At 39.5% G+C, this 24,487-nt stretch overlaps 1 protein-coding gene across 1 annotated transcript in view; it reads right to left on the minus strand.

The window, feature by feature from the left end:
• The window catches only part of REPS2 (RALBP1 associated Eps domain containing 2), a 63,536-nt gene extending 40,245 nt beyond the window's left edge, over window positions 1–23,291 (minus strand). The window contains exons 1-11 of the mRNA XM_029964755.1: window positions 23,241–23,291; window positions 20,789–20,912; window positions 18,414–18,562; window positions 16,781–16,904; window positions 14,581–14,678; window positions 13,385–13,523; window positions 11,862–11,925; window positions 9,447–9,589; window positions 6,298–6,392; window positions 3,010–3,079; window positions 1,005–1,070 (exon numbers count right to left, since the gene is read on the minus strand). Coding sequence (XP_029820615.1) covers window positions 1,005–1,070; window positions 3,010–3,079; window positions 6,298–6,392; window positions 9,447–9,589; window positions 11,862–11,925; window positions 13,385–13,523; window positions 14,581–14,678; window positions 16,781–16,904; window positions 18,414–18,562; window positions 20,789–20,912; window positions 23,241–23,291 — 1,123 coding nt within the window. The remainder of the gene's footprint in view (window positions 1–1,004; window positions 1,071–3,009; window positions 3,080–6,297; window positions 6,393–9,446; window positions 9,590–11,861; window positions 11,926–13,384; window positions 13,524–14,580; window positions 14,679–16,780; window positions 16,905–18,413; window positions 18,563–20,788; window positions 20,913–23,240) is intronic.
• Between the last annotated feature and the right edge of the window lie 1,196 nt (window positions 23,292–24,487).

The raw sequence follows: 24,487 nt of genomic DNA on the forward strand, positions 1-24,487 counted from the left end.
TGTGAAGGAGAAGCAGCAATCACTCAAGAATAGGAGCTGAAGATAGGAAATCTGGCAGCTGCCAAGTGTTTGGGAAGAAGCCAGGAAAAAAAAAAAAGAGTTGGGAAATGAGGCATGCAGCTGTTGAGAAGCCATGAATAAATCGAGCTGTAAGACAAAACTGCTGTGACAGACATGTGGGGTCCATTTTCTTAATCAAGGATATCTTCATGAGTAAAATCATCTATGCAAAAGGAAAAGAAAGTTAAGTCCAAATTTTAGCTTGGCTGGGACCAGGGAGGGCTTACAAACATTTTCACCACACTAGGAAAGAGACTAACAAAGAGGAAGGCAAGGGAGGTCAGTGGAACTGAACTGAATGCAGGGGAAGTTTCTGGAGCAACTAAGTAATTTTTACATATGCTGTTCCAAAAATAACATTTTCCAGAAAGATAGGAACAAGAAGTGTATGTTGGAGCTGGAGAGAAAAATCAGGGTTGGATTCAACGAAGAAACACCCCCTGAATCAAAAGGTTTCGTCAGAGTCTTAAGTGCCTCCAGGTCCGCGTTTCCAAAAGGTCCTCTTCTTTTAACTCCTTAACACAAACTATGAAAGCTTAGCTTTCACAAAGAAATAAGCCATTTCAGAATGTTTCCTGAAACTTTACATAGTCATTCTATACTTTAGATGAGGTTTTTACAAAAAGGTACAATATTCACATCCTTGCATCTTGTTTGTAGCACAGAAAAACTTCAGACTCCTTAAAACTGCTCTGTTAAAATATTTCCCACGAATCAAGAGCCCATACAGTAACAATGAGGGAAAGAAAGCAAGAAAACCTTTTGACAATCTGAAGTAGTAATTAATATTTATCTTGCAAGTCGTAGTCATTATGAGGTAAAAGCTAATTTCAGTAGTAAAATGAGAGCAAAAGGTTCTTCCAAAAATTAACCTAGGCTTACTGTGATATAAAAATATTTAGTCAAGATTCTAGAGTAAGTAACATATGGCATTTTTTTCTTACCTGTTTTCACAGTCAAGTGCTGAAATTCCTTTGGTATAGTTTTGAAAGTAGTGCTTACTTTAAGAGCTTAAGAAAAAATAAAAAGAGAATAAAAAGATAATTACTCTAATTATGTGTAGGTAAAATCTACAGGCATCAGCTCTAAGAAAGAAGAACCTAAACTGGTATTAGAACATCTAATACCACCAAACATACTTGAACAGTAGCCAAATACCCTCAGAAAACCCAAACACTCAAACAAGTAACAATTTCTAAGAGCACAAAAGTCAAGAATAGAAAGACCTATGACCAAGTTGCCAAATAACCTTAAATTCTGATAATTTGGGGGGTTGAGTGCTTATTCTCATTCCACTGAACCCTATGCATCCTTTCTGGTGACTTTTTAAAGAAGTTTTTAATGCTTCATAGTGTAATTAAACGTACTGCAATACGTTTACTGTACTGAAAACAGTGTTAAATGACCACTTGGAAGGAAATCTCTCATGCTCTATGATGACCCTGAGCACTGGGATGAGCCTCCTTGGGCAGGGAGGTTGGATCAGATGACCCATTGTGGTCCCTTCCAACCTTACCCACTCTGGGATTCTGTGATCCACCTTTATCAAACAAAACACGTGAGAAAAGTCTGGTTCTTGTGATCCAGTTCAATTTACATGATCTTCCACATTTAAATACATTATAATCTGACAAAGTAAAGCTAATTTACATATATACTTTTGAAAATGCAGGAAAATTTGCTTCTACAGTCCTAAACTACAGATCCTTGACTTCCAGGGAGATCCCCTCAGTCAGGAAAGTGATCTGCTTTGTCAGAATAGCAATAAATGGTAGAACAAAAGCATTTGTTCTTTGGCTGAAAAGGTAAGAATCTGTGTCAAATTTTCAGTCCTGCAGGACTGCATGTCTCAAAACAGGTTCCCACGTGATTTAACGTGCCAGCTACAAAAATCAAAGCACAAGTTTTTCACCTAAACAGGGGGGAAAAAACCCTCTTAGTAGAAAGTAAAGCTTCCCTAGACATTTCAAAGCCATAACCTTGAAGGTTCAAGTCCTCCTGTGGTTCATAATGCATTTTACAACAAAACAAACCCTGTCAACAAAACACTAATTTCTTGGAATATGATGACTTGTCAAAATGTTTTACAAACACACATCAACCTTGATAACCTTCCTTTGAAACAGGGACACTGGGAATCTGTCAAACTTAGTGATTCAGGAATGTGGACTACCTGGTCTCACACCTCTGATGCAACCTTAATGTGTAGACACCTGGGAGGTCAAGATATTTTTTATTTTAATTAATACATAATCTGCAGCTCTGAGAATCAGGCAACAAAATACCCACAACTGTTTTGTTTCCACAATTGAAAGACAGCAAGTAAGAACCTGAAAGGTTGGTAAAAGGGAATATAAAAGGGAATGAATGACTGTGTAATGATCTTGTGCCAATTCTGGAAGCCATAGAAGCTACTGCTTGGAAAAAGACCATTTCAATTTTTCATGGCTTTCTACTGACAGACTTCAAGTGAAATGAATGAATGAAGTTTTTTCATTCCAGTTTGACTAAAATTTTTGTTTTGCAAGAAAATGCAGGTTTTGGTTTTTTTTTCAAATAGGAATAAAAACTAATTTTGAAGCGTAGCTGTTTCCTGCAAAAAGGGAAATGCAAAATTGGACCCAACGTAATCTTTACTCTTACAAAATTCCTGATAACAACTAGAATTTTGTTTAAAAAAGAAGTTTAACACTAACTGCCTTAGAACTAGACATATTTTAGATGGTGCATTTCATATCATTCATATATAGCTAATTTTGAAGCAAATCCCTCCATTTATTTGTCTTTAACTCAGCTGCTGTCAGTGAGTTGTCTCTTTAAACCTACAGCAACACATAGCCAGCTTAGAAATTAAACGTACCATTTCTTCTGTCAGTAAACTTAGGGGCTTACTAAAAACACACAGAATTTAATCCCTAGTGGAAAAAAAATAGTTATTTATTTGAATACCTTGTTTGTCATCTTTCTTTCCATCTTGTAACAGTGCAGAGTTATCAGGTATCTCTTCAGCTGATGACTTCTTAAAGAAAAAAGATCTGTTTATTTATAATGATTAGTATAGTTCACACCTTTCCACAGTCAAATATTTAAGAATACTAATCAACACAAATAATGGTGACATTTGCCCTTGCACCACAATTTGCTTTGTCAGGTAAAGAAGCATAAAGGACCTACAGAAAGACAATAAAAATCTGCTTTTCAAGGTACAGCAGTTCCACACCTGAAATTAGTTAGAGAAGCAGTTCAACAATAAATCACAAGGCGGTAAGGACTATATGTAAGGAGAGACTTCTCCCAACAGAGCCATGTGTAACACCTGTGTTTAGGGTTGATGAAACCTTCTCAAGCTCCTTCACAAGAGTCTGTCTCCATGAGAAAAGTCTCTCTAGCCAAAAATCCAGCTGTAATGCAGAGCCTGGTAGTTATGCTTTAAAGGCTTCTGGCTGGTGTGGCTGATCCTTGAACCACTCTTTTCTTTCAGCATGCAGTCACTGAGATGGGAAAAAAAAATTCACTAGTATGTCTGTTGGATGCCCATTCAGGCCTCTGATAGGAAAACAGAGAACTTCTTCCCAGTCTTATTCCTTAACTTTCTGTTACTTCAGCAACTGTGTAGCCTACAAGAAGGAAACAGGAACAAATTCTACCTCCATTATCTGTAAAAATGAGGATACACTCTGCAACCAAAAAAACAATAAAGAAATGTCAGAAACCCTAACCTTCTCTAAATATTAAATGATGCTGGATTTTCCCCAAGAAGCATGGAAGAGGTATGACCTAAAAATGATCTAAAATAAACTGGGCCTAAACAAATAAATTGAGAAACCTAGATATTGTAGGCATTTTTAAGAGACCACAAAAATCTTAAGTCAGTAGTTCAAAAAGGAAAACTCCCAGAGTAAAGGTCTGTTAGATCTGTTTTATAAAGTTGCTGAGGAATGGGATACCCTAATACTTCTGAGAAAGCAACACAGCAAAAATAGAGCTTGAAGACTCTGAAAATGTATGAGCAAAAGATTTCACATTCATAGCTAGCCCTGACACTCTCAAGTGAAGAGCACGAGACTCAAGACCTAAGTCAGTGCCTGCTTTAATCAATGGAATGACTTTCACAAATTTCAGTGAACTTTCGGAGGGAGTTCAGAGCAACCCCAGCCAGTCATCTTGTGCATATAGTGTGAAATCTCATGTTTTATCTTTAAGGTTTTGGTAATGAGGAAGCTTGTAAAAAAGAACCAAAAGAGATAGATAAAAACTTGAGAAAAAACATTGGGAAGACAAAACTTCCTTGGTAAACAAAAATCAGTCACCCTTGTCCTTCTCAAGCATAATATCAGCAGTCTTGCTGTGTTTTGTAGTTCAACAAAGCCTAGCATCCAGGGGACGTGTCTCCTGCCATTATTTTCTTTACAGATGCATTCAAGAAATGTTTCCATTTTATTGCAGTACTGTAGTTCAGCAGTCACAGTAAAAATGGCCTTCTGAAATTAAATTAATGAATGGGTAATAAGTGGAAAGAGACAAAGCCATGGAGATAATGCATAACAGATTGCATTGATAATATTTTTAATGTAGTGATCAAGTCTCTAAACTATAATACCTCAACTAGCCAAGATACAAATTATATTGCAACAGTGAATTACTGCACTTCCCATAGAGGGAGATGAATGGGAGATAAATTACTGACCTTCCAAATGATACTCGTTCAGTGTATTAATTCTGAACATAAAAACATAAGTTGAACAGAAAAAAAATCAAATCAAAGTGATTCTCAAATCAGTTTTGAGAAGAGATTTTAAAGTCCATTAATCTCAGACAACATAAACTGAAGCTTTTTAATTATGAGTATAAAAGATACATAATTATATATTTGTTTATATTTTAAATATAATTTAATTCTATATTATACCTATATCCTCTTTTATACATTAGGTTGCAAGCCACCTATAAGGTCATAAGCAAGGGACTAGGCTCTTCTGGCAAAGGACCTACCTAAACTGCCAACATACCAGCAGCCTGCACTACCAGACCAGCAGCACTGCTTTCAAAACCCAGTGTGATTGCTGTGCTGTGGCCAAGCTGCTGTAAGATGAGCAACTCCTCCCAGGGATACTGCATATATTTTAACAGTTCTACACTGGATGCTCAAAACGTTGGCTGCAGCATTGTCCAAAGTGAACACTGTACTCAACTGAAGCTTAGGATCATGTTTGGTGATACCACTACCAAGATGAATTTGATGAGGAAGCAGCTGGGTTCTGATCCAGGAACTCCCCGGAGCAGGGCATTGGGAGAAAATAACTGGAGAACAGCCTTGCTGAGCTGCCATGACATCCCATTACTTTTAAACTTGGAAGCAGTGCCAGAAGGGCCAGTTCCTGCAGTCAGTCTACCATTTGATTAACTACCGTAAAAACTAAACCCTTAAATCCCAGAGTATATATATTCAGAGTTGCAATATTCAGGCACCACTTGGTGGCCATGATTAATTCAGCTTCACAGGGTCTTCAAAGTTTCATGTCTTAACCTCAGTGTTAAATTCTTCTGCTTAATTTAGTTTTTCTTGCATCAGTCTTCACAGACTCATAGAATGGCTGGGGTTGCAAGGGACCTCTGCAGATCCAGTCCAAACCCCTTGCTCCATCCAACTGAACCTACTGTGTTCAGCTCTGAGCCCTTCACTGCTAATAAGGACACTGGAGCATGCCCAAAGAAGGACAGTGGAGCTGGTGGAAGGTCTGGAGCACAAGTCTTATGAGGAGCAGCTAAGGGAGCTGTGGTTGTTTAGCCTGGAGAAAAGGAAGGTCAGGGGAGACCTTATTGCTCTCTACAACTACCTGAAAGGAAGCAGTGCTGGATTAACAGAGTTGATGACCTTGGAAATCTTTTCCAAACTAAATGATTTTATGATTCTAGCGCTGTGCCAGAAGCCTCACATTTTCAATCAATGCAGACTCAGGAGAATTGCTCAGGACACATGAGTACTGCCTGTGTGCCACACTGCCCCTCCTGCAGCACAGGCTCTGCCCCTCACCACTGGCTCCCAACACTGCGGGGGCGAAACACAGCCCTGCAGCACACGAGCAGGTTAGGTCTAGTCTGCAGATAGGAGGCCTGGAGACTCCTGAAGTCCTCTTAGAGACCTGCAGTTCTGCCGCTACACAGAGCACAGTCACTGTGAAGCTGGTGTATTCCCCTCCACTCTGCAAGGTAAGCACTCTGCTTAAGCTTTCTCACCTCGGTCCGACTGAAGTCCCGGGTCTGCTGACTGCCTGGCAATGGCTCAGAATAAGAATCATACAGGGCACAGTCAAGCACAGGCTTCAAAGAAGCTGCAGGGGAAAGAAAAAGAAAGGAAAAACAACCAAAACAAAAAATGGAAACAAAACAAAACAAAACAACCAAAAAAAACCCACAGAGACATATCAAGTCTTTGGTTAATACACAGTTCTTAAAAACCTGTTTTAGCATAATTTTGCCCTTCATTTCTACATATCAGACCTGATCCATAAGACATGGAATGACAAATACAATGAAGAAAATCTTTCTATCTTGCATTTTAAATTAGTCAGCGTCATGAAAGGGATAATGTCTCATTTCTGTTGTAGAAATAATTGTGAGATTTGCAAGAAATTATTTTTAGTAAACATTAAGTACCAAACACTGCTTGTGCGCCTTTTTCCTCCTTCCAATTCAGTATCAACTTAGCTGATCTTACAGGTGATACCTTGCTCTCCTTGGAATGTTAAGGGTACTTACAAAACCTTCAGCTGCAATTTTGACGTTTTGAAGACTGAAAAGTATAGCAGAATCTACACTAGAATCTAAGGCCACCAAAAAACCAGGACACTAAACACAGTGGATGCTGTAGTATATAACATCTTTAACCAAATAACATTGATAGGGGGAAAAAAAAAAAGGGAAAAAAAATATCAACTCTAACTTCTCAAAGGAATATTCACAACAAGCTACCTTCTATCCCACAAACTCAAGTCCTTCTCCTGGTATCACTCTGGGTTAGTCCCTCTGAGACACATCTGTCTTAAAAGCTGGAAAACACCTTTTTTTAACATCAATATATCAAAAGGCAGAATAACCACATTTCTATTTTTTTGGCTAGCATCTATTTTATCTCAATAAATTAAGCTCTTGGAAATCAATCCTAATTTACAATACCATGGTTTACATACAGGGCAAATAGCTCTCCAGATTCTGCAAATTAATTTTAATAAAAACTTTCTGAAAGCAAGGTGGTGGGTCAAATGGTCAATGGAGCTGTGCCAGGATAGCATTTGGACTTGTGCTTGTAGTTTATAGTACAAGCTATAAAACTAGCTAGATTAATGCATTCTTAAATGCTCTTTCACTCCAAATCATTTTATTTGAAGCTTTAACAACACTCTTATCAGATGCTCTGAAACTAATACAACAACCTAATGAAGAACAGTTTCCAGTAACCTTCATTGGGTTCCTAACAAGCCAAAAAAATTGAAAAAAACTACAAGTTTCGCAGAAATCAAATTACAAAAACATGAAAACACAAGATTTCTCTTGAACATTTCTTTTGACATTTTAGGTAATTGTATGAGGCACTTGCTTACTTCTCAATGCTTTTACTTCAGAAGCAACACAGCCAGGGCTCTATGCTTTCTTGTGATTCACAGTGATACAGTGTGTTGAGATAGTCTACTTTTGATTAATGCAAAACTTTCAAAAGACAGATTTCTGAATCCTGACTAGGTGACAGAATAAACACAAGATATTTTCAGACCCTCAGGTTAACCGGAATTAGTATATTAGCCGAGATATTTAAAGGATCCACAAGAAATAATTTGTCCTTTCACTTCTTCCACATAGATTAGCTTGAAATGCTTGGTTTCATGGAACACCAGAAAACAATAATCATCTAAGAAAATGGTAGGTCTAAGTGCTGAAAGGGACAAACAGAAGAAAAGAGGACTCCCAGGGAACTAAGCTTACCATTCTTTTCCTCCCATTGACACAATTATTCCCTACTTCTAGAGTTATTTCAATTGCAGTTTTACCCAAAAAGGCTTAATGTGAAGACACACCAAGAAGAACCTGCATGATTGAGCTTACAAGCCAATAGTGAACAAAGTTGTGGTCCTGGAGGGAAAAGGGTAGTTGTAATTATGACAAGGGAATGTAATTAGAGAGACTAAAAGTGACGAAGACTTGGAAGTGCAGGTTTTCCAGGAGCTTATTGCTTTGGATATGAAGACAGTGGATTACAGGGAACATGACTCCATCAGAAATTACTTCACAAATCTGATACAGGTCAACATTGTATTTTCCTACCTGCAGCTTGATTTATTCTTTTCCTGCCTTTTAATATATTCAGTGTCATCAAATTTAATGGAGATTTTATTAGGTCTTAAATATTATCCCTTAGCACTGTAATTATCATCTGTGATTAATCCTCCTTGCCCTAGAGAGGCATGCACGTTTTTTAGATGGAACAGAACATATTTCAATGTTAATTTATAATTAAAAGAGACATAACTGAAGAGAACAAATGAAAGGGCAGGTCTCTCACTACACATTGTTATGAGGTATGTTATATTTTGGATTAATTCACCTTTGTGCTACACAAACTGTTGTAATTCCCATCATTAATGTAAACTATTTATGGAAGAATCTGTGGATAACATGAAATGAATTACAAAAAAATTCAGCCTTTGATACAACCAGTAACTGCATCTAACAAATACATTAGCATATTAAGTTCTAAAGCAGTCCAGTATCATTTTCAACAAATCTTCAAGAGACAGATACTTAAAGAAAAAATTATCAAAAGAATTAAAAGCTGTATCATAGATTCATACAATGTTTTGGATTGGAAGGGACCTTAAAGATCATCTAGTTCCAATCCCATGCCATGGGCAGGGACACCTCCCACTATACCAGGTTGCTCAAAACCCCATCCAACCTGGGCTTGAACACTTCCTGTGTGGGGGGGATACACAGCTTCGCTGGGCAACCTGTTACAGTGACTTACTGCCCTCACAGTAAAGAATTTCTTCCTAAAATCTGATATAAACCTGCCCTCTTTCACTTCAAAGCCATTGCTGGATTATCTTTGCTAAAGGTAATCATCTGCCACTTCAGCTGTAATGTCACCTGAAGCACACTGGAGCAAAGGGGCAGACATCGACAGGCAGGAAACTGCTACACTTTGCATCCCTACTTTTGTGCTTTGATATATTACACTTCTTCAGCAATTAACAACAGCATGCTTTAAAAAGCAGCCAGAGAACCACTACACAGCATAGAAGCCCATTCCAGGAAGGAAAGTGAACCTGTCTTACACAGACGCTGGATTTCTGGGATGGCTACAGGGACACGACCTGCCGCAGGAACATTACCTGCTTGGAGGTACTTGGGCAGCAGCGTCTCCGGCAGTGTCTCAGGCAGCTGGTAACCATTCTTCCTCGCAACTACAAGGTGGAAAGCAGCACAAAATTCCGAGAGTGTCAGCGCCCCGTCACAATCCACGTCACTCAGCTCCCTGTGGATACAACAGGTACATGTTTTCCAAGCTGTTACCTCAGGGAAATGTACGTGTGCCATCACAAGGGAGACAAAAATGCAACTCTGAGAAGGGATATTTTAACACAAGACAAGCATCTCTGTCATTTGCACTTGACCCTGACTTGCACATTGGTCTCAGGGAAGATGAAGCCAGCTAATTTTCTAATAGTGAATTGCCACTTCTTTCTTTTTCAGTAAAGTACTTTTTTTTTTACACATCATACCATTCAATATGATGGTATGTATATAGTAGAACATGAAATACATAACCTATACTTAGAGAATTAGAGAGTGATTAGGGTTGGAAGGGACTTTAAAGATCATCTAGTTCCACCCCTCTGCTGTGGGCAGGGACACCTTCCACCAGACCAGGTTACTCAGAGCCCATTCAGCCTGGTCTTGAATACTTCCAGGGATGGGGAATCCACAACCTCTCTGATCAACCTGTTCCAGTGCCTCACTATGCTCATAGTAAAGAATTTCTTCCTAATGTCTAATCTAAACCTGCCCTCCTTGAGTTTACAGCCTATCTCCCTTGTCCTATCACTGACATGCCCTTGTGAAAAGTCCCTCTCCAGCCTTCTTGTGGACTATGTTTAGATACTGGAGGGCTGCTGTAAGATCTCGCTGAAACCTTCTCTTCTTCAGGCTGAACAGCCCCAACTCTCTCAGACTCTCCTCACAGGAGAGATGCTCGAGCCCTGTGATCAACTCAGTGGCCCTCCTCTGAACTTCATTCCAATAGATCCATGTCTTTATTGTGTTGGGGACCCCAGAGCTGGATGTAGTACTCCAGGTGGGGTCTCACCAGAGCGGAGCAGAGGTGAGAAATCTCTTCCCTTCTGATGTAGCCCAGGATATGGTTGGCCTTCTGAGCTGCAAGCACACATTCTTGTAAGAGTGAAATCAACATTTCAATGGTTGGAAGCACTTTTTGGCCAATTCATGCAGGATCTTAAACCAGTTCAAGCAGAAAAAGTTCAATATGGATTTCAGCAATGGTTACTTAGCACCACTGGCTAGTCTTAAGAAAAGGGCTAAATTAATGCTCATGACAAGTTTAAATACTATTGGCAGCTTCTCACTAAAGTAGTTCTGTCTAATTCTAGAATACTTCACAAACACAAAGCTGGACTTCAGAAATTCAAGAACTCGATTTTATAAATTAACTCTTTGCAAGAATTGAGTCATATTTTATCTTGAGCCTATGGTCTAAAATTAACATAACTTCTTGCTCTTTGAAGGTAACAAGCACTTTTCAAGCTGTTGAGCTTACAGTGACAAAGACTGAGACATACCATGTGTTTAACACAGCAAGACAACCTATAAATCACATTGTCACAAAATATACTTATCTACTAGAAAGGAATACTTTTCTTGAAATTCTGCACAGAAAACAAGTTGCATCAGCAATAAAAATAAAATGTGTTTCGTTAACATATTGGGTTAATCCATTCTTTTTAAGTAATCTCAAATTCCAATATTCTCTTCCCCCAACACTATGTTTCTTCAATTGTTTTTTTATTTTCACAACTGACAATCCGCTTTGAAAAGATTCCAGACATATCCTTTGACCCTGACAGATGTTTAGGCTCTTGCAAGCTTTTCTTCTCATCTCTCTTCAAAAAAGCATATATAAAAATAAAACCTCTATCAGCATTTCTGATCCATGTTTAAAACTGTTTGTTCTTCCTATCAGAGATGCAAGGATGACACTGAATTACAAAGCACCATGTTGTTTATGAAAATATAATAGAATCCTTGTCAAATTTTATCATGTACAGTTCCATCCACAATTGTTTCTCAATAAGCTCATTAAAAGCAAGTGTACTGGTTCATTAGAAAAGCACTGATGAATTATGCAGTTGTTTAATTAGGCCTCCTCTGACAAAACAAGGACAGAAACATAAAGCCATCAACACATCTATAACATTCCAGAGGTGCTTCTCCTCTGTGTCATTTCATGAAAAACGTCAGTTCTTTGAGATAATGACACTGCTTACAATATACTTAAGAACAGCTCTCATTTATTTCGCTGTTCAAACCTTCCCAGTCCTGCTGAGTAGGCCAACATCTCTCCAGAAAACAAGTGTGTCAGGAAGATCAATGAGCACCCTGCTGCTTGGGCCTCAAAGTGATTCTGGAGATAAGAGAAATAATTATAATTGAAGGCACTTTTAAAATTTAACAAGAACTCTTGTCTTTTAAAAAACCAGGATACACATCCCCAACACTATTACAGTCCTTACCAGATGTGAGAAAGTTCTGGGATGGGCAGCTTTGATTTTGTGAAGAAATTCTTTGCTACGGAACCTGTTGAGAAAGCATGCCTTATCAGCCACTAGAAATTAATTCACCAAATTTTTACCTTTTACCTGGTCTGCTGCACCAGAAGCAGAACATTAATTTACATCCGAGAGACACTCAGATCAACCAGATGCTAATATAGCTGTTGTCTCCTTCTGAATAAATGACAGAGAAAGCCAGACAGAGCTGTTGACCTCATTTCTCCATTCCCTCCATATGGGAAAAATAAATAAAGGAAAATCTGCTTTAGTACTAGTAATTCTAACCAGCATAATTAGTATGTCACCAGTGATGAACTAATAGACACAAACAGCCCTGCTTCACCCAGAAGTCACTTGTATTGCAGTACAATGCTGTAGCATCTGCACTGCTCTCCCAAGATGCTGTTTCAACCACGACTCTTCCCTGCTGTGGCTCAAATTTTATGGTGGAAAAAAAAAAGAAAGAAAGAAAAAAAAAAACCCCAAACGGAAGATCAGATAGCACATAGCTCCTGTCCTACTGCAGGCATCCTCACTCACCCTGCCATAGCAGCCCTTCTCATACTTCTAGTTAACAAATCCACTTATTCACCATCCCATATGCACAGGCTGTCAGGAGTATCCTGAAAGCCCTTCCTGGATATAGGCTTACAAAACATAAGGAAACAAAGTACAGACTTGCAGGACTATAGTCCTCTTCCCATTGGACAACCATCAGGGGAAGAATCAACATTGAAAAACCATTTGTTCTTTGAAGCAAACTGCATGAAGGAGACTTAACTGAGGCTAGATCCAAGCCTCCTGAACCTCAGTGATACCAGAGGGCCTCCTGAACCCTAGTGATACAGCACAGCTCATTAAAACTTCCACAAGTTAAAACCTGTGACATCTTCCTTGCCACACCAATTGTCTGTACCCAGCAGTGACCTCTCACCAGCAGCCTGATCCTTCTATTCAAGATAGAAATGCAATCTCAATATGCTCTTAACAATACTTCTACTATGCATGTGCTCTCCAGGATTGGTTTTTATTGACCTAAAGGTCAAAATCTCAGCCCCTCAGAGCCATAAACCTCAGGCTTGAACACAGAGGACAGTGAACTGCATGCTTCACTGTCATCACATAGACACTACACTTGCTGGGAAAGCAAGCACAACCCTCAGGGGTGTTTCAACTCAATATACACTGCAGGTGTGATCCAAAAATATAGTGCATCAAATACAGAAAGCTCATTTTAATTTTTACCAAATCACTAACACTTCTCCCTTAGATGTAATTATTTCTCTAAAATCATGATATTTAGGAAAAAAAGTGTAATGGCCACAGTAATGGTTTGCTCTTTGAGTAGTCTGCCTTCAAAAAGGAAACACAACCAACTCTTATAAACCCACCGCTAGAGAGAAAAAAGAATTTATTTACTTAACACTTCTCACCTCCCAGCCTGGTCCCCCTACCTAACATGCACTGTGTTTGGTAAAAATTACCTGAAATAAAGGCGTTCAGGTCGGGCTGCAGGGACCTGAACTGGTTAATGTAGTAATCCCGCTGCTCCTCCGTTATCCTCCAAGGGTCATCCGAGTAGTGGGTGCTGCTATCCTGCTGCTCCCGCTCCACTGAAAGAGACTGAAGGGAGGGATACTGGCACCAGCCACAGGCAGGGGACCAGAAGGGCACTGGGAACCTCAAGAATTCACACTCTTCTATTTTTTATTTTTAGAAGACAAGAAGCAGAAATGGCCACACTAATTACCATCCCACTACTTATTTGTTAAAACTGAGGCTAGTATTCTATATTTAAGCCTGGATGATAACACTCCTTAAGAGTGAGGGCAAGAATGAACAACAACCAGGCTCCAATCAGCTCTGAAACCCTTTCTCTGATATATCTATTTCCTAAGAATCAAATGCAAAACACCAGTTCTGAAATACATCAAAAGATCCCCGAAACAAGAATCACCATAAAGCTGTAAACTAATTTTCATTTCAAAGTGCTACACAAATACACCCAATTTCAACTCAAGTTAGCATAAATTATATGACACTACCTGTAGATCTTTTCCAGAGGCTGAGATGACATTTTATTGTGAGTGTGAAGTGCTAAGCACTGAGGAAAAAGCAGAGTCTCTGAGTTTCACTTATTTAGGAAAAGCTCTAGTTTAGGAGAGCTTTGTCCTTCCTTAGGGCAAACTACCTGCTTGCATAATAAATGCACAGCAGGCACACTGAAACACAGAAAGATCTGCTTTTGCAACCAGCAGGAAAACATAAGACCTATCTCACAAAAGCAAACAAATGCCCAGAAATTAATCTAATCTGTTTGAGATGCAATTTAACAACTGTGGTAAGAAACCAAAATATAAAGAATGTTAAGTCATAATTCTGTGCAACTGTTATTCTAAATCAAGCAGGAATCTCTGTGAAACCTCATGTATCTTAAATGAAAATGTTTTATTATGACTTACTTTTAGCAATTTAATTGATTATTTATTTTAATTTCTTCATCCCATCAGCTCTTTTTTTCCTCATATACTAAAAAAGCATACTTCAGTCTCTACTCTAAAAACACCATGGAGAACACTTTCCATTTTCAAAGTGAGAATTCTTCTGGTTTTGTCATTTTTTTAAATTTCTCTATTGTTTTATTAGTAGTACTACTAAGGAAAAATGTGCAATTCATTACCCGTTTAGGAGTTGAACAGGTGAGTGAAGATTTGGCTCCATAATTCCCTGATGATGGTCCATCTTGCTGGTGAGTAGAGTGCCTGACTTCATAAGGAGCTACAGTCATTTAAAATAAGTATATAAATGAAAGGATAATCAAAAAAATTCTACTAGGCTAAAAGAAATAATTAAATACCTCAAGGTCAAGAATGCAGCTTGTGAACACAGTATCAGAGCATCAAAGTCCATTTTGTCAAGTATCTACCCAGCAAACCTAATATCACAGTATCAAAGCCCATTTTGTCTTCTGCAACAAAATTCCAGCCACATATTTGTCTTTCATGTTGCATCATTTTTCTCCATACATGACTGAGACACTGTCAGTTATATACTACTGGGTAACAGAAATTGCTGTTCATCATGTTGAAATACATATTTATATAGCCTGTTTTTGCATTTATACTTTTTATATACTTGTAGCCATATAAAGCACAAGAATGCACTACAAATAAGAACAAATCATTCAATTGAGCTGCCAAAAAAATATGCTTTGACAATGCTATCAAATAGCAAATCACTATTTTTCCACATACGCTTCCTCTCCCTTCCCTAATTTCTGTTGAAAATCAAAATACATGACTCATCACTTCACCTATTTGGAGTAAAGTTAGTGAACAAAAGTAACAATTACTTCTTTTCTTAAAATAAGTTGTTTAAGCTCCACCGCAGCAAATATGGTAAGTGGTGACACAACAGCACGTTTAGGAACAATGTTTTAAAAATAGGGCAAGTATGCAAACAAAAAGACATCTCACTTGCAAACCCTTGCAGACCTGAGAACTTCTGCTGCCACCCTATTTAAAATTTACCACAAAGATAGTCAGAACCTTAAAGACTCATGATGAAAAAGGAGACCAAAAAATCTTGAAAATTTTGAGCTCAGGCAGACCTTAAAAATTACACCGTAACTCCCTTGTTTTCCTAAGTGGTCTTATCCTGTATTGGTATCTATTTTTATTCCTGTACAAGTAACTACTAATTTCAGAACAAAAAAAAAAAAAAAGGAAGGAAAGTTGGAAACATACAGACATTCTTGGAGAGGAGATTTAAGCACAAGGCCACACTGCTGTGTGTTTGCTAGCATGAAATACTTCCAAAACTATCAAGAAAAACATATATAGTCATGGTTGCAGTGCAAAGGGCTGCCCTTCAGACATGTTGTCCAATTTTAGGGTCAGACTTGCAGTACAGCCCAGCCCAGCCCAGCCTTCTGGCACAGCACTTCTCATGCATATGCTATGCAGAAACTTCCAGTCCTCCCCTTTGGAGTGCTCTTCAGGAAACTGGAAGGGTCTTAATGTTAAAGGCCAGGAAGAGCCAGTAGTTGTTGTACTAAACTGTCACTTGGGACAGCAAGGTTGAATAGCTCTGTTTTTCCACTGATGTATTATATAAATAAGGACAAAAGCTGAAGGACTAGCATGCTCCACTCCTCACTGACTGCAAACACACTAACCTAAAGCAGGAGGGATGAGGGAGGGTCAGTATTCACCAATGCCTACTTCCCCCACCAACTTGGTTACCATATGTTGCAATTAGGAGTTCACAGATGCCTACTATTAATAGGAGCTTCTAAAGACATAGTTAAAATGGCTTCTGCCCCATTACCCTCTTATTAGAATGTTTTGCCACCCCCTCTGATGGCAGCAAAATGAAGGACTGCGCAACTACGCAGTGCCTTTTGTCTGTATTGCCTAAGTTGCACTGATTTTATATTCATGTCCTATTATTACTTCTGTTACAAAACCAGAGCCATTATTATCCTTTCCTGCAAAGGAAGGTTCACTTTCAATCTGAAAATTAACATGTGGTTATTGAAATGAGGTTTTCTTTCCCTCTAATGAAACCAAAAGCATCATGCACTCTGACAATAATTTCAAGCTCTCTGCCAGTGGGATAGATTGCACGTAGTCTTGTCAGAGATTAGGTAGTTGCATTTGTGAGAAGTCACACATATCTAATTTAATAGAAAGGAAATAGGAAGACAGCATTGAACAGTCAAAATAAGTAGATCAAATCATTTTCCAAAACACAAGTCTAATTAAATTTTAAAATCATTAGGCTGATTGTCAGTTGCATTTGGAATATAGCTACTTCTGATAAAGAAAAAAAAAGGCAAAAAGAATTGCATACAGTGTGCATTGCAGTTTTTATCCTACCTCCATGCTGCTGCTCCAGCCCACTTCTTGCTTTACCATATCCATAACTTAGGGGTATTCTCTGGTAAGTAGATGGAGAAGCAGGAGGTGAGCAGATTGGAGACATTGGAGGAGACTTGGGTTCCTATTTCAAAAACACACCAACACAAAATGAGATGTAAGAAACAAAATCCTGCTGCACAGCAATCCAAAGGCGTACAATATGATGGACAAAGACGAGGCAAATGCTGTGGCATTCTCAGGCCCTTTATTTCCAAGAAAAGGCATCATAAAATAGGAAAGACAGACTTCGGTACTGAGTCTTCTGGGAGTAAAGCATGGCAGTGCTATAGCAAAGCTTTACAATGACCAGCTCAAGATATTTTAATTCTAAAGATGCCTGAAGAAGCACATGTTGAAGGCTCAGTGTGAGTGGGCATCTTTGAATTTATGTATTTAGTTAGTGTGAGTGCCTTTGTTGTGCAGATCATTTTTCATATAAAAAATATACCAAAAATTAAAAATAAATCTCTGAATAGGTATTTTAAACACTCTGTGGATCAGTAGGTATCACTGGGTAAACTATCCTAAAGCTTTCTCTTTCCTTTGACTTACTGAGATTGCTTGAGAAGAGAATGTAATCCTGAAAGAGTTTACTGAATAAAGAGGAAAATAAAACACAACACAGACAATACAGATGGAGCCAGGGGTTTGAGGGCAGTGTTCTGCTTCAGTGTCAGTACACACGGATAGATAGGCACACATGTTCTTCTTCCTCATCCTGTTATTCCACCTGTGTATCTTGTCATCAGCTCACTCCTGCTGGCTGACCTCAGGGAACACTGTTACTGACGCCAATGCACTGTGTGGTAAATGTGTGTGCACGTTTCGGGAAGATAAAGTGCTCCTACCAGACACTTACAACATGACCTGATACGGTACCAGAGGAGAAAGTGTTGGGCCTGGGGAAAATTATGCAAATCAATATTTATGAAAATTATGCAGCACTGTGAAGTTGGTAGTACCTGAACAAGCGCTCTCAACTCTGCTAAGTACAGGCAATACAAACCTCTCTTGGACAGCTTTATGAAACTGCCAACTTAGAACAAGAGATGCTGGGAAATGTTTCACTGAGGACAAAAGAAAAGCAGATTTCTTCTGGACTACTCCTTGGGGACATTAGAATGAAAGAAAACCTGGGGGCCTTATCCCACCCCAAAATAGTGGCTCATGATTTAACATCTCTTCTCCAACTGAGTATTTCTATAGTGACTAAGGACTGTACTGGCCATGGAATATCACTCACTTTCCTGTTCTGTTTCACAGACAGACTTCTATTTGCTGCTCCTCCCTGGTCCTCTGCAAGAAACAGCGCTGGATTAAGTAGGAGAACAACATTGAAAGAATTTACACAGAATATTTACAGGGTTGACAGGTTCATACAAGTTCATACAGAGAATTTTCTTCAGGGAAGTAAATGGGATGCATCAAAACCAGAATACAGACACGATGGTGATCATTTGCACATAAGGAGTTCATTTAATTTCTCATTCAAAAACTGGTGAAAAACAACGTGAGTGTAACCATTTACAGGACTTGACCCAAAAGGAGGATGCATAATGATATATCAGCCTGAAGAAGACAAGCCTGTTACCTGTTTGTCCCCTTCATCTGCTCTTTTGTAGGAATTTTTTTCCAAAGTTGCATGTGGAACCTGAAATTTAACTCCATGGAGTTCTGATGGAGTCCCATAACGTACTTCAGTGTCATTTTTCAGCGCCATAAATCGTGGCAGAGGCAATTCTTTATTAAAAGAGAGAAAAATTCAATTGAGAGTACAGAACATGAGAACCACTTTAAGCAGTATCGTCTTGCAAAACCAATGAAAAGTTTTTCTGTAAAAGACTACTGTTTATATTTTGTAACATTTCTAAGTTTGGAACTCCTTTGATTATTTTATGTCTTAATAAAAATGTGAATGTTACACAAAGCTACATTCTTAATGTACAGCTTAATATATAATCTCTTTATGCAAAGAGAAAGAAGTAAGCCTTGTGCACATTATTAAAGCAAGCAGCAAACTCATTTCCTGCCTTCAAAACCTTGCCTGTAATGAAAAGAATAGTTTCCCACAGAAACTGTGGGACTGATGAATTAATCAGTCAGGATCACAGAATCCTCAACACTGCCATCATGAAAGGAACAAATTAAAAATGGTAGGGTTCAGAGATCACACCAAGGCCTGGTGAGACGACTGTGTCAAAAGGTCCCATGTTGTGTCTGCTGTGCAGAGCAGGAGAGTGACACTTTGTCACTCTTTAAGACAATTCCTAATTATTTTGAAGAAACACCATTTATTTTTGTGCACAGTTACCCTGAAAGATCAATACAATTAAAATTAACGGAAAGCTCAAAACCAAGCAAAGCCATTCATCACCTCTGTAATCATTTATACCTACAGTTACTACTAGGAAGAGAAAGAAATCAGTTGGAGTTTAGTACATGTTACTCACCCCACTCTAAAGGCACTCATATATTTTTAGAGAAAATGTAATTAGCACTGGAAGCATTTTTACTGAAATTGTACTGAAACAGTAAGTAAGCAGGATAACAATACAAGGACTGCAAGTATCCCTTTTCAGTCAAATTTCTGGATTATTTGCAGACGCTGGACTTGTAAAACATAGACAGTAAACCTCAGTTCAGGTTTCTAATTTAGTTGGGGGGCTTGGTTTTGTTTTTTGCCTTTTTTTCTTAAATTAACATCCTTAAAAAGGACAGTAATGAAATAAGAGAGCGCACAAGATGCCTGTAAGGAAAACTGACAGACAAATCCTGTCTGCTTCTCTTCACCCTTGGTTTAAACTCCTCTTCCAGCAAGGCTCTGAACTGAACTGCACCAGCTGCATCTGATCCTCTCCACTTGGTCGGGAACTCTGCGCTGCAGGAGCTCAGCTCACACAGGTCTGCATGTGCTTGCCATTCTGCCTTTCCCTCCTTGGGATGCGGCAGACCTGGGAACCCCCTCCCTGTGCCTTGTAATGAACGTGAGTTTTACATTTTGTTGCCCTTACCAGGGACAGCAGAGCAGAAACTGCTGGGAGCAGTGACCTGATTGCAAGGTTGTGGGTAGGTCCTGCCTTTCCAACCATCTCTCTAATCTTGAACCAGTTGCATCCCCCTTTCAGCGGGATGGTGGCACACCCTGCAGTCCAGAGCACAGCCTCAGTGCACAGTTTGAATGTCCACTTGAGATATGGGAGCTGAGGGTTCCAACCTGTTCAAACTCAGGCAAATAGCCACATGCTTTGACACCTGAGCCCTGCTGAGGCAGAGCACGCATCACCAGGGCAAGAACATGAAGTTCCTTCCATTTAGTTGCTATCAAGGTTCTGCAGCTAAAAGGATCCTGCTTTGTCTCTTCATCACTTCAGTTTGATAAGCCTCTTTCAAAAAAAGTCTTCTCCATCAAAAATGGTACATTTAATATTATTGCCAATTCATTGGGAAGAAAAAAGATGTTTTAAAATACACTTAATACACATTTTCAAACCTACTCATACAAAGAAACATGATTTTGTCACCATTACCCATTTATTTCTGCAAGATTATTTGCTAAAACAGGTGAGTGTTACAAGCTGCCCTGCACAGAGGGACCCCTTGACCTGCCCGTATCCCCCACAACATGCCTCCACTCAAAGCAGCTATCTGCTCTCACTCTGGACAGCTGTCAAGATCAGAAGCTGAAGGAGAGAGAGAAATGCATCACTGTTATCAGCTGTCATTTGTGCAACTCCTTTGTAATGCCTTTTCCAGAGGGGGATGCTGTTTCACCTCTGCCGTACATGTAAATTCACTGCAATTTTCTACCAGTCACTTAGAGCATGTAACATTACCTTCTGCTCTTTCTCTGTTCCTTAAAATTGTTCATAGACACGTAATAAAAAGTTAACCACCATGGAGAGCTGACAAGCATTAAAGAAAGTGAGAAACAACTGCACAGTGCTGCAAGCAAAATTTGCTACTTACCATTCTTAATGCTCTCAATCCGTACTGGGAACCCTGACTGTGCTGCTGCAATTAACTTCAAAGCAATATAAAATTGAGCAGGACCAAAATAACCCACACGCTTAGCTCCACAAACTTCTGTGATCTAAAAGAGAAGAGACACATTGTTGGTCAAATGCATTTCACACTTCCAGGGAATGTCAACACCTCTACATAAACAAGAGGAAAAAGTCTTTAAAAAGACAAAATGCTTGTTGTATTTGAAGTTTTCTTTGTTTCGACTCAGGACATTGGTATACCAGGGACAGGACAGTAGTTATGCTTTTCAGGAGCACTGCTGGGTAATGCTGCTATCCTAAAACAAGCTATGGAGTCTTATACTATGTAAGATTCTAACAGCAGGTGAAATTATATCTTCTTAAGTAGCCTCTCCAGCAAAACATTTCCACTGCAGAAGCTACGGTATCTTTAGAAAATTGTGCTTAATATTAGCCCTTACAACAACAATTTAGACAATTACTGTAACTGGAACATAAGCACAACATAACAAAATACCCCAGCAAACCACTCCAACAAACACTTCTTTGTGCTAAAAATTAACATGGTCTGAAGTTTAACTTCTATGTATACTTCACTATTTGCTTCACTCAGCCACCTCTATGAGCAAGCAGTTCTATGTTCACAACACTCAGACAACAGCTAAACAAACAACCGCTATCAGCAGGTTTAAAGCACAGGCACCAGTTCTCCCATGCCTGGAGCTCGAGAGATGTTCACAAACAAATCTCAGACGGGCACTGAGGTTAGAACAAAATGCCATTTGCCCCAGACATAAAGGGAAGGCTCAAATTGTTTTCTTCAATATACACTTTGATTAGCAATGTCTCCTGGCTGGCAAAGTGCAGCCTGCGTGCAGGACAGTAGAACTGTCATGGTTCTCCATGGACAAGTGCTGCTCTCTCAGAAACGCTCCCAAGCTACAACAGCATGACAGAAAGTAGCCCCACACTGTATATAAGCAAATAGCACAAATGAATAGTCTATTTTTTCTGATTTATTTTTATATGTGTGTGTATATATATATACACACACACACAGACATTGGTAAAAGTCAGATGAAACAATTACTGAAAAAAACCAAATGTTTTGGAATAGTAATGCTTACTAATCAAAGAAAACTGTCTTCAAGCAAACTCTTTCTTCCCTGGATGTGGTCTCTGCTTTAACTGAATGAGCTCTGGCTACCTTCTCTTCCTGCAAGTTTCAGACTTGATCACAAGATGCATCAAGCAGTTTTTTCTCTTACTGTTAGATGAAAAGGGAGATTGAGTCTCCTGTATAAGGTCAGATCCAATTAAACCAGCAGCATTTGCCATTCTCCTTCCTCTACTTATTTTCTTTCTTTAGTCACTCTGGCCTTTTTTTATCCCACTCTTCCCTTTATCACTGGTCTTGCTTCTTTTATTTTCTGGTGGGAATGCAAGGTACCTGGGATGCACCCTAAATGGATGGTGCTGAAACGTAATTAAAAATGGAGTGTGCCCAAGAGGAAAAGGTGGAGTGGAATTTCTTGGAAGAGAGCTGCACTCCACTCAGGGCACGGAAAGGAGCCCAGCACGTTGCATCACCTCAGTGGATAGCATGGAAAGCACCATAGAGACCCCAGCATTGCAGAGTGCTCCCCACCAGCATAGGGAGTAGCATTGTCCACTGTAGGGTTGGTCCTGCTGCATCAGCGAGTCCCCCAGCAGATGTTCACAGACCCTACCAGGGTCCCATGGCAGGAACTCACACCACAGGTGGATGCCCATGGTGCTGTGGGAGCAGCACCTGGTTGCCTGCCTAGAGCATGGGTGTGCTGTCACAACAGCACCTTCATAGCACCTTCCCTGGTTTGGGAGGTCTGGGCAGAGCACCAGTACCCTTTCTGAGCTCCAAAGCAGCTTTCTTTCCCTCGTCCCTGAAAGCTTCCAATTCACTCAGTCCTGCTGCCCACACCACCTACTGCTGCACAGTTCCTTCCTGACCAGCAGCCCTGGATCTGCCTGATGCAGTGGTGTGGAGCACAGATGACTGGACTTGACCCTGGACACAGAATATGCACAGCAGCTACAGCTGACACTGCCCCTCGTGGGTACAACAGCCCAGGTTCAACAGATTCCAGCAGTTCTGGGGACAACGCTGCTGTGGCAGCTATGGGGGAAGCCACTGGCTTATTCAACAACCTGGGGCAAAGCAGATGGACAAGGGACACAACTAAGTTGAAATTCAACCCGGATACACAGCTCTGGTCTGTTATGGGAGGCATTTGTTAAACAAAGGCCAGTGCTGAATAAGGTAGTTGGCAAAAGCTGGGGAGGACCTGGCACTCAGGTCCTCCTGTCGAGGGTGTGGTTGCTCCCCTCCTGCACGACAGTGCCTGGGATGGCACCTTCTGTGGTGCAGAAATGGCACACAAAATCCATGGGTGTACCGGTGTGTACCCCATAGGGATTTTTCTCCTCTCGGGCTCTTTTCCTGCCATGGCTGCGCTTCCTGCTGTGCCTACGCTTGCTGACACGGAGCAACAGCATTACCGTGATCTGTGCTTCCTCTTGCTGGCTGCTGGAAAAAAGCAATACTGAGTAACTGGGATTTTCAGATAGGGATTTGAGATGCTACTATCTTCCTAAAGAGAGTTAATTTTCCATGTTTATTTATTATATATTTTCCATGTATCAGATACGAAGAGTTAATTTTCCTTGTACTTTCTACGCTTTGAAATATTAAGGTTGTTGAATGCTGTAAATGCTCTGTTTGCTCCTCATATGGAAATACAAACATTTTATTCTGAATAAGAACATTAAAAATTTTTACCAAGGGCATAACACCCCTCAAAAATACAGTGTTGTTTCTCAAGCACGCTTATAGCCAACCAGTCTGAAACTGCCTCTCCATAATTTTGCTTTTTGATGATAACAACAGGAATTAATTTTGTAGATATAAGCGTCTCTGTTATTCGTGCAGCCAGATTCTGAGCTCTTTGCTAAGGGTCCAGAGCAAAAAAAGGAAGCTGACAGAGTAGTTAAATTTATTACACAATTAATTGTAGGTATTTATATAGATTAACTGCAGGTATAGGCATTTACTCTCATCAGGTTCCCTGTACAGTTAAAAGAGAGGGTCTTGGGTTCCTTCCAGACAGCATTTTATACTATCTGGAGCAGGACCTTGCTTAGAGCTGCAAAGAGGACCAGGCCTTCTCTCCAGCAACCAAAGAGGCTGGTGGCAGATTAGATTTATCTAAAAGTAATTCTTCAGAACATGCTGCCTGCTCAAATTTCCACAGCAGCTTAAACTGAACACTGCACTATTTTTTTGTTTCCTAGTTTTACCTTTCATAGGGTCAGTGCTCATAGCTTTTTGATGGGCAGATTACATTTAGTGATATGCAATTCTTAAATTAGGCTAGTTTGTGCAACATACTAATAGGAATCTCCACGATCCATCCAAATTAAAGGCATTGCATATGAATGTGATACAGAAATTTTTAATTTAAATCCTTTCCTGTTATCAGTTTGGATTGCATACTTTTCAGCAAGCTAGCAAGGAAAGAACTGGTATTTTCTGCTCATGCACTGCTAAACAGACACACATATAAATCAAAACAATTTGCACCTTGATACTTCAAGGGATTTTGATACAGAATTACTGATGGTCAATATACATTGTAATTTTTCC

Source organism: Manacus vitellinus, unplaced genomic scaffold (assembly GCF_001715985.3).
Source record: "Manacus vitellinus isolate BGI_N305 unplaced genomic scaffold, ASM171598v3 scaffold_7_pilon, whole genome shotgun sequence".
Lineage (NCBI taxonomy): Eukaryota > Metazoa > Chordata > Aves > Passeriformes > Pipridae > Manacus > Manacus vitellinus.